Source organism: Jaculus jaculus, chromosome 6 (genome assembly GCF_020740685.1).
Source record: "Jaculus jaculus isolate mJacJac1 chromosome 6, mJacJac1.mat.Y.cur, whole genome shotgun sequence".
Classification (NCBI taxonomy): Eukaryota; Metazoa; Chordata; class Mammalia; order Rodentia; family Dipodidae; genus Jaculus; species Jaculus jaculus.
The window spans coordinates 146,447,425-146,465,073 of record NC_059107.1 but is presented as its reverse complement, the minus strand read 5'-3'; the positions used below and the strand labels follow the sequence as shown (position 1 = coordinate 146,465,073).

The window sequence follows — 17,649 nt, the reverse complement described above, 5'->3', positions numbered from 1 at the left end:
GCTGCCTGCGAGGGGTGGAGTCCGCGCAGTCCTGTGCTGGCATTTCCCGTGTCTGTGTTTTCACCTTGAATGTCTTAGGAAGGATGATGTTGTATCAGGAGATGGTGCTCACTTTTGTTTGGCCACCGTCCCTCCACAGTTGTGTGTGTGCGCAGTTGTACGTGCACAGGTATGTGCATGTGTGTGTATGCAGAGGCACTGAGGCACTTGTCCACCTTTTTTTTTTGAGACTGAATCTTTCCCTAGCTGGGCATTTGCCCATCAACCTAGACTAGTTTTGACCTGGCCAGTGAGCTCCAGAAATGTACCTGTCTCCCCTCCCCAGTGTGGGATTACAGGCATGTGTCCCCCATTTCTGCCTTTTTAAATATGTGTTCTGGGGATAGGCTCAAGTCTTCATGTTTGCATGGCAAGCTCTTTTATTTTCTGAGTTCTCTCCTCACTCCCTGTTGGATTTCTAGTCCTTTCTGACGAAAAGGCCAGCACATATGGCTTATGGGGCAGCCTGCATTTCTGTTACCCTAATCCCACCCCCAAGGGGGTGTTTCTTTATGCCAGAGATGCCATTGGCCCTTGCTGACAGCCTGGGCTGCTGAGGTTGCTGAGAGGAGGCTCTTTTGTAAACATTTATTTTTTTAGGGTGTGGGGAGGGAGAGGGAGAGGGAGAGAATGGGTGCACCGGGGCCTCTAGCCGCTGCAAATGAACTCCAGATGCATATACCACCTTGTGCACTTGGCCTACATGGGTACTGGGGAACCTGGGTCCTTACATATTGTGGGGTTCAGTATGATATTTGGTCTATACTGTACCCTGTAACGATGTCCAGTTACAGCTCATGAACAGAGGTTGGTTAATAGGATTCCTTTTCCTCTTGCTCACAAAGGCTCCGTGTGGTTCTCTGAGGCCTGGCAGAATGTATGCCAGAATCCTACTGAGGGTTACAGACAGACAGAAACCCTTAGGTGCATATGTAGACATTGTTTTAAGGTTGCATGTTTTAATCTATGTTCATATCTACATATGTACATATAATTATATGTGTTCATTAAGTTGTATGAGCTTTCTCAGTACTTCAGCACTTAAAATATGTTAATCTATTATTTATTTGATTTGATATATGGATACTTAGAAATACACATTTATAATATATATAATATAAAATTTATATATATAAAATATACAATATATTTTCTTTAAAGTGTTCATATTTTAAAACTATCTATAGATGTTTATATTCTACATGACTAATGTAAAATTATGACTGTCCCAAATCCTGGGCTTCAGGGAGGTGAGAGGTGAAATGTGGTTTCTCAGTATCACTTCAGTATTACTCAGGCTCAGTTTGAATATTTAGTTTCTGGTCTCCTTTTGTGCATACAGATACGCACGACACTTGTCATAACTCTTCACTAGGAGAGAGCGCTACTACCACAGGAGCACGCTCTCATACAGGGCCTGCTGTGCTCCCGCACTGTATGACATTAATCTATTAAATTCTTGCAGAAATGCCTGGAGGCAGGTACTGTTATTATCATCACCCAGTTGGAACATTGAGGCACAGAGAGCTTGAGTATCTTGCCCAAGGTCACACAGCTAGTAAGTAGCAGAGCATAGATTTGAAGCCGGCAAACCGAGCTTGCATCTTTCCATTGCCTTCTGCTATTGGTGTAAAACTGCAGCGGGCTCAAGCTGAACCCTAACTGAGGTTGATAGTATCGCCCAGAAGAGCCCATGCTTGAGAGAGATCTACCAGCTGTGGGCGATGTTTTGCTTGCAGCCAAGTTCCCTGCTGCCAGGAGCAGCAAGTTACCATTGCGTCTCTGCAGGAGTGCTGCCTGGGCAAAGACCCTGCACGCTGGGAGTGGGTTCTGCACCGACACCTGGCAAGCCCCGGGTGCCATCCCCCGAGCTTTGAAGTCCTAATCTCCTTTCCGGCCCCTTACCGGGGTGACAGTGTCCTTGACAGTTTCTTGTCTGATTGCTAGTGCCCAAGACAGGAGGAGGACCCTGTTGTCCCTCTGCCTTCACCTCACTCTGAGGTCACTGTTGGCATCCAGGGATAGGGAAGAAAGGCACAAAGACACTCAGCAAGGACCCCTCCCTGCAGGCCGCCTGTCGCTGCTTGTTCACCTAGTACATGTAAACTGCTACATTACAAGGGATGGGACTGGGACTTGAAAGTTGGCCACTACCACTGTCACCATGGAAACCCAAGCTCTTCCTAAAGGGGCTACCTAGGATACATGGGTCAGCACTGAGAAGTTGTTTAGTGCCTGGATTTCAGGCTTTTAAGGCAGAAGTGAGCACCGATGCCATTTTACTTTGACTTCTGTCTCTCTCAGCTCCCTTTCACTGATGAAAATTGTATGTTTGGGCAGGACGCGATTCGAGATGTCCACATCAAAGGAATAATGTACAGGGCGATCGAAGCAGATATTGGTACGTACATCCCATGAGCCAAGCAGGGCTGCGCGCCCCTCTCCTAAGTACTGTTGAAGGACCTGATCCTCTCAATGTCTCTTTGTGCTAGAATGTTCTGTCACTCTACTTCAAAAAGAGAAGAGCTGACAGTTGCACCCTAGCTTCTCCCATTTAGAGGAGGTTGGGTCTTGTTTCTGCTGCTCTAGACACACACACCAACCTAAACCAACCTTCCTTAAGACTTGTGTCCCCCACATACCTAGGACAGTGCCAGTGGGCCCAGGTGTCCTGTTTGTAAGGCTCTGCAGAGTAACTGATTTCATGCTTATCCTCTGTGTTTTTCTCTTGCTTTTAGAAAAGTATATCTGCTATGCTGAACAGACCCGTGCAGTGCTTGCCAAGCTGGCTGATCATGGCAAGAAGATGTTTCTTATCACCAACAGCCCCAGTAGCTTCGTGTAAGTTACTCTGTCTTCCCACACTAGCTTCATGTATGCCGTTTATTTTAGTAGTTGCGAGTTTGAAAGAAGTGGTTACAAAAGTAGCTCCTTTGGTGTTGAGTTCACCTGGCTGACTTGTTATTCTAGGGACAAAGGGATGAGATACATCGTTGGGAAAGACTGGAGGGACCTATTTGATGTAGTCATAGTTCAGGCCGAGAAGCCAAACTTCTTCAATGATAAGCGGAGGTGAGTGTCTCTCTTGTAGGGGACTCGATTGCATTTGTGCTTATGACTATATGTATCATGCTTTGGTAAAGTACATTTGTAAAACTATAAACAGTGTGAGACAGTAGCTTCTAGTATGTAACCGCAGGGACAGCAGGATCGGCACCCGGCAGACATGCTGCTTGTAGTGAAATGGGTCTCAGTTCCACCTGGGCTGCTCCATGCCTGTGTGTTGGGCTTTAAGAAAGTGGTTGACAGTGATGAAAAGCCAAAACTTAATATCACAAAGAAGTTTGGAGTTTTGGCTCCAGCGTTGTGAAGCATAAGAAAACTGTACTTGGCCTGGGGAGATGGCTCAGTGGGTAAAATTCTGATGGACCTGAGTTCAATCCCTAAAACCTGTGTAAAAATGCTGGATGTGACAGCGTGTGCCTGTAAGCCCAGGTCTGGACAGGCAGAGGCAGGAGGATCCCGGGGGCTCATTGGCTAGCCTAATTGATGAGCTCCGGACCAGCAGAGACCTGTCTAGGGAAGAGGTGGTTATGTTCCAGAAGGTCACACCTGAGCTTGTTCTGTGGCCTCTGCATGCATGCACTCACCTGTGCACATGTGCCACATACAGATGTGAATGCACACAGTGCATGCATATGCACATGCAGGAAAAAAAAAGTCTGACAGTGAAAATGGCTAGTTAATCCCAGATAATCCTTGTGAGGGAGATGCTGTACAGCTATAAAAAGTGGTGTGCCAGCCGGGCGTGGTGGCTCACGCCTTTAATCCCCACACTCGGGAGGCAGAGATGGGAGGATCGCTGTAGGCTAGCCTGTGTTAGAGTGAACCCTACCTCAAAAAGATAAAACAAAACAAAGAAAGGGCTGGAGGGATGGGTTAGTGGCTAAGGTGCTTGTCTGCAAAGCCAAAGGTCCCAGGTTTGATTTCCCAGGACACACGTAAACCAGATGCAGAAGGTGGCCCATGCATCTGGAGTTTGTTTGCAGGAGGCCCTGGCATGACCATTCTCTCTCTCCTAAATAAATAAATTTAAAAAAAGATGTGCTTTGGGTACTCAAGGCAGTGAACATGTATTACTGCTGTCAAAGATGACATGTTAAACAGTATGTCATCACATGAGAAATTGCTCAGACTATTAGAGAAAAAAATATGTGCCTAGTGATCCTCATGTCCTAAAAAAAAAAAAAAAAACAAAACTGAAAATGGATTTCATGTGAGCACACTGAAACGTCCATTGAACTGTCAGGTGTTTCAGCCTGGGTTCCCGAGTGAAGAGCCGTTCCCTTTCCTTCTTTGCACGTGGCAGGTTTTCTATTGTAGTCTTACATTTTTCTAACCAGAGAAGCAGTTCCCCAAAAATGTACTTTAGAAGAAAAAAGGCAGATAGGTACACCCTGAGACCTATGCACTGCACACTTGGGAGCCATGGAAGCAGCACCCCTGTTCCCATTCCCTGTCCATTGTGATGTAGTGCTCTTTCTTTCTCTTTCCTCTGAAGTGCTGGGTTTCTGCTTGATTAAGTATACACATAGCTGTGTTCCTTGTGATTTCCTTGTGAAACATTGTTTCTGCACAGCAGCCAGATGTCTTTGGAAGACATGAACTAAAGAATGTTTATTTTGAGGCTGGAGAAATGGCCTAGTAGTTACAATACTTGCTTGCAAAGCCTGATGGCCTGGGTGCAATTCCCTAGCCACCCACAGAAAGCTGGGTGGGCATTTGTTTTTAGTGGCAGAAGTACCAGTTGTGCCCTGTCTCCCCACCACACACACAAAATTAAAACAAAGGCATGTTTATTTTGAGCAGGGCTTTTCAGAGCTGTCAGTCACATTTTAAAGAAGGAAATGTGAAGTATATAGTGTGTTGCCAAGTGCCTTTGACTGTGGAATTCTTTTAAAAAATCATTCTTTTTTTGGTTTTACAAGGTAGGATCTCACTCTGGCCCAGGCTGACCTGGAACTAACCATGTAGTCTCAGGGTGGCCTTGAACTCACGGTGATCCTCCTACCCCTGCCTCCGGAGTGCTGGTATTAAAGGCGTGCGCCACCATGCCCAGCCCTTTTTCTTTTTTTTAAATTTATTTTATTTTTATTTGAGATGGGTGGTTTGGGGGGGGGGAGAAAGAGAGAGAGAGAATACATGCATCGGGGCCTCTCGCCACTGTGAATGAACTTCAGATGCATGTGCCACCTTGTGCATCTGGGTTATATGGGACTTGGAGAGTTGAACCTGGGTCCTTATGCTTTGAAGGCAAGTGCCTTAACCATTAAGACATATCGTCAGCCCTTTTTCCTTTTTTTTTTTTTTTTTTTTTTTGAGGTAGGGTTTCTCCCTATCTCAGGCTGACCTGGAATTCACTGTGTAGTCTCAGGGTGGCCTCGAACTCATGGTGATCCTCTTACCTCTGCCTCCCAAGTGCTGGGATTAAAGGCGTGTGCCACCCCGCCTAGCTCCTTTTTGGGGGGGATTTGGTTTTTCGTCGTAGGGTGTCACTCTAGCCCAGACTGACCTGGAATTCACTATGGAGTCTCAGGGTGGCCTTGAACTCATGGCGATCCTCCTACCTCTGCTTCCCGAGTTGAGATTAAAGGCGTGCACCACCATGCCTGGCTTTTTTTTTTTTTTTGAATTTTTGAGGTAGGATCTCACTCTAGCTCAGGCTGACCTGGAATTCAGTCTGTAGTCTCAGGGTGGCCTCGAACTCATGGAGATCCTCCTACCTCTGCCTCCTGAATGCTGGGATTGAAAGCGTGTGCCACCATGTCTGGCTTCTTTTTCCTTTTTCTTGAGCAATCAGTAGATGGTAGGATCAGTGTAGTGTGAGATGGACTGAGTTAGGTCAGGGAATGTGGTAGAGTTTGGGTTTGGGAGCCATTTCCTGTTCTTAGTGAGTGACTGTGTAGTGTTGCAAAGACAGACAGCCTGTACTGTTGTCATAATATCATGATACTTCGTCTTTCTGTTAGGCCTTTCCGAAAGGTGAATGAGAAGGGTGTCTTACTCTGGGATAAGATCTACAAGTTGCAGAAAGGCCAGATATACAAGCAGGTACCTCTCTGACCCGTTTGTCCTTGTTGCTTTGTGGTGTGCAGACACTGCCGAGACCACCTATGTGTGAGGCCAGTTCTGATCCCTTGAACTGAATCTTTATATTTGTTGTAAAACTTAACACTGAAATTAACAGATTTTTAATACATTATAGTTGGCTGTTTTTTTTTTTCTTAAATGTTTGTTGGGCGTGGTGGCACATGCCTTTAATCCCAGCCCTTGGGAGGCAGAGGTAGGAGGATCACTGTGAGTTCAAGGCCACCCTGAGACTACATAGTGAAGTCCAGGTCAGCCTGGACTAGTGTGAGAGCCTACCTCAAAACACCAAAAAAAAAAAAAGTTTGAGGTAATTACCCTTTGTAATCTATAAACTGTCATATCAATTAGTAACCTTCTCTTTTAAGAAGCATTCATCTTGGCCTATTATTTACCCAAATAATTTCCCACTGAGGCACATTTTATGTACAGTTTACGTATCTGGGTGTTGTATAAGGCTGTGAAGTGTGAGAACAGGTGAATTGCTGACCATTCTTTATGTTGCTGAAGCCAATTTTTTTCATTAAATATGGAATATTCTTGATGACCATATAACAGCCTGCTGGATTTAGCAATGAGTACAGCTTCTGGGCTTGAAAAAATAGATATAATACAGCCAGTTAACTTCTAACAAGCTAGTCTGAGAGTATTAAGAAGCATGTCATAAGACTTGGATAAGGATTACAGAATCATTTGCAGCAAATGCTCTTTGTCGGCGTGGGGGAAGGACTCCTGGTACTTTTCGGCTCTGTGACTGCAGGAGGATCCGTGTTTATTCATATAGAGGGAGGGTCTCCATAGCTTTAAATTTTTGTTATTTTTTGATCTTTATATTTTGATATTTAAAGGAAGTTATAAAAGCAGTTTTTTTTTTTTTTTACAAGGTTTGGAACAGATATTTTAGATTAGGTCATGATGTAATATCTGTTCTTTTCTCATTGCAGGGCAATTTGTATGAATTTTTGAAGCTCACTGGGTGGAGAGGATCTAAAGTCCTGTATTTTGGTGACCACATTTACAGTGACCTGGCGGTGAGGAGCCTTTGCCTCTTCCTCCTCCTCTGCTGGAGATGGATGTGTTCATTCCACCTGTTAAGGATTTCTTTTCTACCACACATCACTGGATTCTACCCCACACTTTCACCCCCACCAGGAAGTCTTGAGTCCATAGACCTGGGTGTGATTCAGACATACAGACTAGGAAAATGTGTCTAGACATCCCACTGCGCCACTGTGGTGAAAGCTTCCTGCTTTAATGGCAGACAGATACAAGAAGGAGTAGACATGGGCTGGAGAGATGGCTTAGTGGTTAAGTGCTTGCCTGTGAAGTCTAAGGACCCCAGTTCAAGGCTCAACTCCCCAGGCCCCACATTAGTCAGATGTACAAGGGGGCACATGCGTCTGGAGTTCGTTTGCAGTGCTGGAGGCCCTGGCGTGCCCATTCTCTATCTGCCTCTTCTCTCTCTGTCACTCTCAAATAAATAAAAATGAAAAAAAATTTTTTTTAAAAAAGGAGTAGACTTAAGAGATAGCATTAGGTCAGCCAAGTGTGGGCCAAAATAGAGAGAACAGAAATGGAAATGGAGCGTGGCTGCTCAGGCTCCAGGAAACGTGCAAGGTATGCTCTGGGATCACTGCACAACCAAGAGCTCAGCTCGTTTTATCCTTGAGGAACCAAGTATGGAAATGATACGAACTATATTGTTCCAAGTATGTCCAAACACAGTGACCCTCCCTCACTCCATGGGCGTGGAAAGCCTGCATTGTTCCCTGAGCAGCTGGCTGGAAAGAAGCCCTGGATGGGCGTGTGAGCTTTTAGTTCCCTTCATAAAAGGAAAGATTCCCAGCATTTATTGCTTATCTTTTTTTTTTTTTTTTTTAATGGAGAGAGCTTTCTGATTGAGTCTTTGAGTAAATTTCTAATTGCCATCATCGTTCTGTAAAAAGGAAGCATTAAAGAATATGGCCCATATTCCTATTTTTCAGGAAAGCATAAAAAATGACTTTTAACAAAAAAGAAATTCCTAACAGGTGCCTATTGAGTTCTGGGATAGCAGAGGTACTAGGATTCCAGGGATGTGTCTAAAGGTAGCCCTCTGCTTGTGTGTAGATTGGATCTCTTTCTTCCCCTTGCCTCACTGATTTTCTCAAAGACTGTGGTTAATGATTTAATATGCAGTGTTTCTACTGCAGCTGTGATTCAGTCATTATTTCCAGCACAGAGACTTTCTCCTGGTAAAATGGTCAAAGCCTAGGGCTAAATTTGCTTTAATTAAATGTAATTCATTGAATTCAGTTTGGTTAATAACTAACTATTACAGTGAAAAAGTAATTAGGGAAAGGAAATCAAAAGGCCGGAGGTCTGAGGAGACTGATGTTGGTGTTCTGCGCCTTTATGACCAGGACTTGACGCTGAAGCACGGCTGGCGCACTGGAGCCATCATCCCTGAGCTCCGATCCGAGCTTAAAATCATGAACACCGAGCAGTACATCCAGACCATGACCTGGCTGCAGACCTTGACTGGGCTCTTGGAGCAGATGCAGGTGGGAATTTTCTCCCCCACATCTCCCTCCTTTCCCCGCCTCTCTCCCTCTCCCTTCTCCTCTCTTCGTGGGTATGGTGTGGTGCCCCATATACTCACCTGTGGCAAGGGTGGTGGCGGGGGCTTGCCTGTGGTGGAATATCAGGTGTCCCGCCCCATTGCTTTTCCACCTGGTCTTATTCTGAGCCAGAGTCTCTTTGCTGATTTGTGGGTCTCTCCTCCCCTGTGGGACTGGGGTTGTGGGTGCATGTGACCATGACCAGCTGTTTAGAGTCTGTAGATTTGAACTTCAGTGGTCTCAGGCCTTTGTGCTTGTACAGGAAAAGAACTTTGCCATCTCTCCATCCCCATTTTTTTTTTTTTCTTTACAAGCAGAGAGAGGAAGAAATTGAGAAAGAATGGGCATACCAAGGCTGCTTACTACTGCAAACAAACACCAGATGCATCTGCCACTTTGAGCATCTGGCTTTATGTGGGTACTGGGGAATTGAACTGAACCCAGGCCATCAGGTTTTACAAGCAAGTGCCTTTCACTTCTGAGCCCACTTCTCCAGCTCCCCCACACACTTGTACTTTTTTTTTTTCCAATTTTATTTTATTATTTATTTGACAGAGATAGAGGGAGAGAGAGAGAAAGAATGGGCACACCAGGGCCTCCAGCCACTGCAAATGAACTCCAGATGCGTGTGCCCCCTTGTGCATCTGGCTAACATGGGTCCTGGAGAATCGAACTTGGGTCCTTTGGCTTTGCAGGCAAATGTCTTAACTGCTAAGCCATCCCTCCAGCTCCTCCCCCCTTTTTTTTAAATGAGAGAGAGAATTGGTTCGCTAGCCACTGTAATTGGACCCCAGATACATGTGCTACCTTGTGCACACGTGTGACCTTGCATGCTTGCATCACCTTGTGCGTCTGGCTTTATGTGGGATCTAGAGAGTTGAACATGGAACCTTTGGTTTCACAGGCAAGTGCCTTAACCACTAAGCCATCTCTTCAGTGCCCCCCCCCCCCCCCCGCAACCACTTTTTCTTTAAACCAAAAGGAGGTCACTAATCAAGAGTATTTTGTATATTTTCTGCTTCATTGGGACCTATAAAGTTCAGGCTGTCCTCAACCAATTGTTAAAACAATTGTAAAAACAATAGCTAGGAGTTATTTTGTCCCTAAAGCAGTTTTGTTATTTCCCTTGAAGGGACCTTTAAAAAAATGTGCCATAGGTTGGGGAGATGGCTCCATGGTTAAAGGGTCTTGCTTGCAAAGTCTGCCATTCTGGATTTGATTCTCCAGGATCCATGTAAGTGAAGTCAAATGCACATAGTGGCACATGCATTTGGAGTTTATTTGCAGTGGCAAGAGACCCTGTGTGCCCATACCCACTCTCTCTGTCTCACATAAATAAGTAACAACTTAAGAAAGATGCACCTCAGAGTGGTTTGGAGACTTTCTGTTCGGGTTCTGTGTAAATTCAGGTAGTGTTTTCTGGAAATTGCGTTCTTACTTCACAGTCAGTCATGCTGGGGATGCCCTCTGGGGTGGTGGGATTTGAGAAGTTCTGTCATCCTTACAGTCCAGTCTTGGCTCTACCTTTAGACTTCCATGTTCTGGCCTCAGTTTCTCTCTATAAAATGAAGGGTTCCTTCTATTGAGCACTCCAGTCTATGGGGCTTCCTGGAATTTCACAAGGCAAGAGGGAAGGCCCTGGGTCTACCCTGCACTTGATTGGGAAGAGAAGGCCTGTGATTTGCCTGCTTCCAGGAGCTCAGGAGCACATGTTTTCTCTGCTAGGCCTGTAATTAATTTGGGGTAATGAGGAGGGAATGTGGTTTTGTGTATGTATTTTCAAAATTATTTATTTGCAGAGACAGAATAGGAGTGAATGGCTGCACCAGGGTCGCTGGCCACTATAAATGAACTCTAGACAGATGCATGTGCCACTTTGTGCATCTGGCTTTATGTGGGTACTGGGGAGATGAACCCAGGCCATCAGGCTTTGCAAGCAAGTGTCTTAACCACTCTGCAATCTTTCTAGCCTCAGTAATGTGTTTTCAAAAAAATGATATTTGAAGCTGGGCATGGTGGCACATGCCTTTAATCTCAGCATGTGGGAGACTGAGGTAGGAGAATTGCTGTGAGTTTGAGGTCAGCCTGAGACTACATAGTGAATTCCAGGTTAGCCTGGGCTAGAGTGAGACCTTACCTCAAAAAAGAAAATATAATAATAATTGAAAGTTTTTACCTGTATCTTATAATAGAAATGCATAGACTTTAACTGTCTTTTTATTTTATTTTATTTTAAAAATATTTTATTTTTATTTATTTGTTTGAGAGAGAGATACCAAAATAGGCAGATAGAGAGAGAGGGAGAGAGAGCACATGTGAGAGTGAATGGGGGCGCTGGGGCCTCCAGCTGCTGCAAACCAACTCCAGATGCATGCGTCCCCTTGTGCATCTGGCTTATGTGGGTCCTGGGGAATCGAACCTGGGTGCTTTGGCTTTGCAGCAAGTGCCTTAACTGCTAAGACATCTCTCCAGCCCTTATTTTAATTTTTGACACTTTCATGCATGTATATAATGTATTTTGATTTTATCTCCCTTTTTTTTTGACTCAGTGAGTTAAATTAGGGCTGTTCATTGGATGAAATATCCTCTTTATTGCCTATTTCTTGGTTCAAGAGTTATAACCCTTTGGTACATCTGTGACCCCTTCTCACACGTTCTCCCCCCCTCCATTACATGAGCCACCTGCATTCTCTGTGGTGTAGCTTGCCTGGCTTTTAGGTAAAGGGGCATAGGTGCCTGCTGTCTTGGCTGGCACACTTGTAGTCCATGGCCATGGCCTGATGCCCATGGCTGTTCTGCACAGCCACAAGGAGAGGCAGACCATGCCCCCTCTTCTAGGGTGCACATTCCAGGGCATGGAGCCTTGCACGTCCTCTGGTCCTGGCTTCCTGTAGGCTCAGGTGATCCTGGTTCTTGGCTCTCCTGGCTAGGGTTTTTGTTTCTTCTACTATGTGTGCCTATGAGGTGATTTTCTAAAAATACACGGCATCTCTTCTTAGTGGGTACAGTCAAGCCTACGCTTGTGTCTCTCGTACAGTGCTCCACGTGTGCCAGACGTGGCGTGGAATGCTTGCTCACGCACAGTATTGGTTTAATGGTCACCGTGTCCTGTGCACTTGGCTCAATCTGCCCATCTTAGCGTAAGGAAACTGGGCCTTGAGTGGTTGTTACCAAGTCTGAAATAATAAAATGAGAGGGAGACTCACGTCTGGGCCTGTGATGCCCTAGCCTGGGCCATATGTTGTTGTTACTGCTTTATTATTAGTAGTTGTTAATCTCTTATTGTACCTAGTTTATAAATTAAACTTTGCCATAGATAAAAATTTACACGTAAGAAAAACGTAGTCTTTGTAGAGTTTAACACTGTCATCTACAGGGTCAGGGTTCTTGGGACAAATCCCCTGTAGTTATGAGTCATGAAGGGCTGTACAAAGGTAAGAGGATCACCATGAGTTCAAGGCCACCCTGAGATTACATAGTGAATTCCAGGTCAGCTCCTGTCTGACTGAGACACTAGGCCCTCGCATTCACTTCTCCCTTGCAGCTCTTGGGAGCAGTCACTGAGTGGTCACCCTCGTCTTCCAGATGAGGACCCTGAGCCCCAGGGGAGCTGGGCGTGGGCTTGCATGCAGGCAGTGTGGCCCTTGTCTTCTCCAGCCTCAGCATTTGGATGAGCACACTGCACGTGTTGGAACGGGGCAGATCATGTACGGTGCCCAGATGAGTGTCGTTCTTACTCTCCTGCCTGCTCCCACCCTGCGAAGTTCTGTGAGGTCTGATGAGTTCAACAGAAGCAAGTATTTTAGTTTTTTTTTTTTTCCCCCAAGGTAGGGTCTCACTGTAGCTCAGGCTGACCTGGAATTCTCTATGTAGTCTCTCAGTTTGGCCTTGAACTCAAGGAGATCCTCCTACCTCTGCCTCCCAAGTGCTGAGATTAAAGGCGTGCACCACCATGCCTGGCATTGTATTTTAGTTTTTTTTTTTTAATATTTTATTTATTTATGAGAAAGAGACAGACAGAGAGAAAAAGAAAATGGGCACGCCAGGGCCTCTAGCAACTGCATAGGAACTCCAGACACATGTGCCCCTTATACATCTGGCTTACATGGGTCCTGGGGAATCAAACCCAGGTCCTTAGGCTTCACAGGCAAACACCGTAACCGCTAAGCCATTTCCCCAATCCCGTATTTTAGTTTTTAAAGTGACTGTAAGGAACAGCTTTGTTAGCTTAACCTTGAAGAACATCACATGGCTGTGGTTCGAGGTGGTATCAGTGGACTCTTGCCAGGGTCCAGAGACCAGTAGATGAACACGGCAGGCGGGCTGGGCTATGGATTGGGAAACAAGTGCTGTGGCTGTGACTGTGTCCTAGGAAGCTTCTGTGCCAGATTCCCAAATACCACTCTCATTTACTTTCGTGTGTTATAAAATTATTCTGCTCCCCCCCCCCCAATCATTTCATAAGGAGCACCCATTTGTAAGTTCCCAGGCTTTCTTGGTAGAGGCACCTGGCTGGCCAGGCTGCACTTCCTGCTGTGACAAGAGTGAGGGGCCCTGTGGAGTGTTAGCCAGTTGGCATTTGCTCATGAAGACCTCTACGGGACAAAGATGGCTGAGTGCCTGCAGGGTCCGTACAGGTTTCTGGTTCATCTTTTCTCATGATAATTATTCACCCAGGAGTACACACTTTCATTGGTTATGACTAGTTAGCCCTGGCTGCGTGAAGCATTTTAAAATCCACTTTGGGTGCCCGCAGCTTGCTTTAGCAGTGTGCCCTGTGGGGGAACAAGTCGGATAAGGGAGAGCACACAAGAGGCAGACTGCCTTGAACTGAGAGAGCAGGGCTGAGCGTGTGTGCTGATGGCATGGGTGCAGGTGAGGAGCTGCTTGTGTGGGAGAGATGCTGAGTTCCCTGTGAAGAAAGGGTCCTGGGAGGGCAGGTGAGAAGGACGCTGAGCCAAGAAACAGCCTCAGGCTTAGGTGTTCCTGACTCCGGGAATGCTGCTCTGCCCTCAGATTTCTGCGGCCTTCCTCCTTTCCTTTGCATGTCCCTACGGAGACCACCCATCATATCTGAATGCCCTCTAAATTTAGGACCAGTTGAGGACCAGAGGCAGGCATCAGAATGGGGTGCAGATGGTGTCTGGTAAAGCTGGCCTTGAGAACATGCCTTGAACTTGGAACTTGGCTTTTTGTATTGGTGCAACCTGCTCTGGGGCCCAGGTGAGGAGTAGAGAGGAGAATTCAAGTGGCCCTGGCAGCTGTTTTGAAAAGAAAGATTAGTTTTGGTTAATCCTTAGTCCAGTTACCAGTAGTAGTTCTTTCCTCCTGCAAGTGTGATATATAGAGTCACTCAGTTTTCTTTTGTCCTGCACCTCAGAAAGGGAAAGTCCAAGATCAGGGTGGCAGCCCAGCACGTTCATTGTGGGGCAAAGGTGCTGCCTTATCTGTCAATCTCACATGGTAGAAAGAAGGCTCTCCAGAGAGCCCTCTGGGGTCACTTTTTATAAGGGCACTGATGAGTTCATGAGGGCTTCACACGAACCCATGAATTAGCTACTTCCCAAGGCCCAACCTAAATCCCATGGAGGTGGGCATTTCTGCTTAGGAGTGTTCCAGAGATGCAAACACCCATACCTAGCAGAGTGAGGAGCCAGAGCTCACCCCTCCTGCTTAGCTGAAGATCTGGGAGCCTGTTTTATGGTCAAGATGGGCTGGAGGCAGGAGTTGAGGTGCCCTCCTGCAGGCCGTCACTACATTCTATGTGGTGTCAATTTTTTTTGGTCATCATCTGCCCCCATAAGGGCCTCTATCTCATTCTGTGTTATGTCTTCAGCATTTTGTCATAGTGATGTACAACATGCAATGGTATTAAATGCACACACAGTTGTGCATTATAGAAATTCCTTATGGTTGCTTATATACTTTATCTCTTTTTGCCTGCCTAACTTCTGTGTATATTGGGACCTAACCTCTGGAAATTTGCTGATTTAAAATGTGAGCAGGCCTGGCGTGGTGGTGCCCACCTTTAATCCCAGCTTGAAAAACAAAGCAAACAAACAAAAAAAGTGAACAGTCAGGTATGGTGACAAACTCCTTTAATCCCAGCACTCAGAAGGTCAATATAGGAGGATCGCTGTGAGTTTAAGGCCAGCCTTAGACTACATAGTGAATTCCGGGTCAGCCTGGGCTAGAGCAAGACCTTACCTCAAAAAAAAAGAGTAAAATGTGAACACTAATTAAAAATATTCCCATAAAAAATGTCACATCTAAACTCCCAGAGCAGGGACTACAGAGATGGCTTAGTGGTTAAAGCATTTGCGCACAAAGCCAAAGGTTCCCCATTCGATTCTCCAGGACCCGTGTAAGCCAGATGCACGAGGGGTACACGCATCTGGAGTTGGTTTGCAGTGGCTGGAGGCCCTGGCAAATCCATTCTCCCTCCCTCAAATAAGTAAATAAAGAAAATATTAAACTCCCAGAACAGTGCAGGCCTCATGAATAGTGGCTACTCTCCATGGTGTAGCCAGATAATAGGCAAGAAATCCAAGCTTCATGTTAATTTGGGACAGTTTTTCATTTTGGGCAGGGATCCTTAGCCAGGTGACCCTTAAGAGTCACAACATTGGACTGGGCAGATGTGACCAGGAAGGTCTTTGGTTCCCATGTGGAAAGCAAGTGGTTTGCCCGTGTGCTCTTTTCCTCTGGGTTCTAAGGTTATCCTGTGGTCATGGATTTCAGGGAGCCCACCTATTCCCCACGGCCATATGTGCACCTGACATAGCTGCCTCACTGCTGTTACATGGCCATGAGAGCCATGGAGAGGCCGCTGAGGTGCCTTGTGGATAGCTTTCATTCTCTTCCTTTTGTTCACAGTTTGGCTTACTAGGAAACTCTCCATGTTTCCTTCCCATTGAAATGCACTCTCTTGCCTTTTGGAAAAAAAAATATTTTTTTTTCTGTTACACAGTTAAAAAATAATGTAACATTAAGGAATAAAAAACACATGTAGTCCTAATATCCTTTCAATAATTAAAAATTATTTCCATGTTCTTTTTTATCTTTTCCAAGGTAGGGTCTCACTGTAGCCCAGGCTGACCTGGAATTCTCTGTGTAGTCTCAGGCTGGCCTTGAACTCACAGCAATTTTCCTGTGTCTGCCTCCCTAGTGCTGGGATTAAAAGCGTGTGCCACTATGCCCGGCTCCCATGCTAATTTTCTAATGTCACATGCTTGCAGTTAGTAGATACGCTGCTATGTATCCTGTGTCCAGTTAACTGCCATCATGTTGAAGCTATCATCTGTAGCATCTAGTAAGCATATGTTTGTCATGTAATTTGTGTGCAGAGGGCATATTGCACACGTCATGCACATTTTAAGGGATAAATATACATACATTATACTTGTATATACATTTTAATAGCTTGATGTCTTTGTATTACGCCCCCTTAATTTGTTAAATTAGATACCTAATGATGGGCATTTAAAACTTTGGTGGGTGTGTGTTTGTGTATGGGAAGTCTAAACATGTATTACGGCACACAAATGCCTGCCTGGTAGACTTAAGGAATAAAATCCTTTCAAGAAAAGTTACCCATCAAGAATGTTCTCATTGCTAGTGAGTTTAGGATCAAAGCTGTGGTAACCATTGGCTTGTGTTCTGCAGGTTCACAGAGATGCTGAGTCGCAGCAGGTTTTGCAGGAGTGGAAAAAGGAGAGGAAGGAGATGAGGTAAGAGTGACCTGTTCTGAATGTGTGACGCTGCCGTCCCACAGACTATGCTCAGTTCATGTGCGTTCTTCAGGACTGCCTGAGGCCTCGCTGGGAAATGTCCTTTTTTCGCTCCCAGGTGTGACTGTGACTTGTGAGTGTCCAGACGCAGCTGTGCTGCTGGTGCCAGTGGCATTTTCTAAGGCCAGCTGTGATCTCTCCAACTGTCCTTGCCTTGCCTTTGAAGGCCTAGGAAGGGAGCCTTTCTCATTCCTCTTCCTGCCTCAGTCAATTTGGGCTGAAGGTGGCCCAGTTATTCATAATGCTGGCAGTGCCTATGGCTGCTGGGGCTGTGCTGGGGGTGGCTCTGAACCCATAGGTAACTCAGGGCTCCTGTAGCCCTGGGGTGGATTTTGACCACGACTGCCTCAGGAATGTGCTTCCAGTCTGTCTTCAGTATGCTTCTTGGTGAAGAAAGCTCACCTGAGCCGGCCGTGGTGGTGCACGCCTTTAATCCCAGCACTCAGGAGGCAGAGGTAGGAGGGTCACCATGAGTTCGAGTCCACCCTGAGACTCCATAGTGAATTCCGGGGCTGAGACCTTACCTTGAAAAACAAAAAAAAAACTAAACAAACAAACAAACAAAAAAAAAAAAGGGAAAGAAAGCTCACCTGGGCTGGAGAGATGGCTCTGCTGTTAAGAGCACTTCCTGTGCAAGCATTAGGGCCTGAGAAGGCCTGAGAGACTGAGTTCTGTCCCCAGAACCCACATAAGCAGCTGGGTATGGCCATGCATGTGTGACCCCAGTCTCATAGTGGAACAGAGACCTCAGGATCAGCAGCGCTCACACAGCAGCAAGCTCTGGGATCAGTAAGAGATTCAGCTGGTGTTCTGGCCTCTGAGCAGTGGGCAGCCTGATTTGAGGGGACATGTGATTCCGTTTCTCAGGTTCTGCAGAAGCCAAGGCTGTACTGAATTCCGTCCTTTCCCCACCCTCTGGTTGTTGGCTCATGGCCTTTGTTTTCACTTGATTTCCATTGCTGGAAAAAGGTGCGGGTAGAGGAAGTTGTGAGGGAAGGGCGATGGCATGATTTGACTTTGAGACCCTTGCCCCTGAAGACCAGACCTGGGGCCTGCAGTGCACAGCTCACTCA

General features: G+C 46.0%; 1 protein-coding gene across 2 annotated transcripts in view; it reads left to right on the top strand.

Annotated features, from left to right (window-relative positions):
• Positions 1 to 17,649, top strand: part of Nt5dc3 (5'-nucleotidase domain containing 3) — a 53,273-nt gene that overhangs the window by 31,300 nt on the left and 4,324 nt on the right. For both annotated transcript variants that reach the window (XM_045152342.1, XM_045152343.1), the window contains exons 7-13: positions 2,380 to 2,440; positions 2,778 to 2,880; positions 3,010 to 3,111; positions 6,069 to 6,150; positions 7,131 to 7,217; positions 8,589 to 8,729; positions 16,452 to 16,516. In XM_045152342.1, coding sequence (XP_045008277.1) covers positions 2,380 to 2,440; positions 2,778 to 2,880; positions 3,010 to 3,111; positions 6,069 to 6,150; positions 7,131 to 7,217; positions 8,589 to 8,729; positions 16,452 to 16,516 — 641 coding nt within the window. The remainder of the gene's footprint in view (positions 1 to 2,379; positions 2,441 to 2,777; positions 2,881 to 3,009; positions 3,112 to 6,068; positions 6,151 to 7,130; positions 7,218 to 8,588; positions 8,730 to 16,451; positions 16,517 to 17,649) is intronic.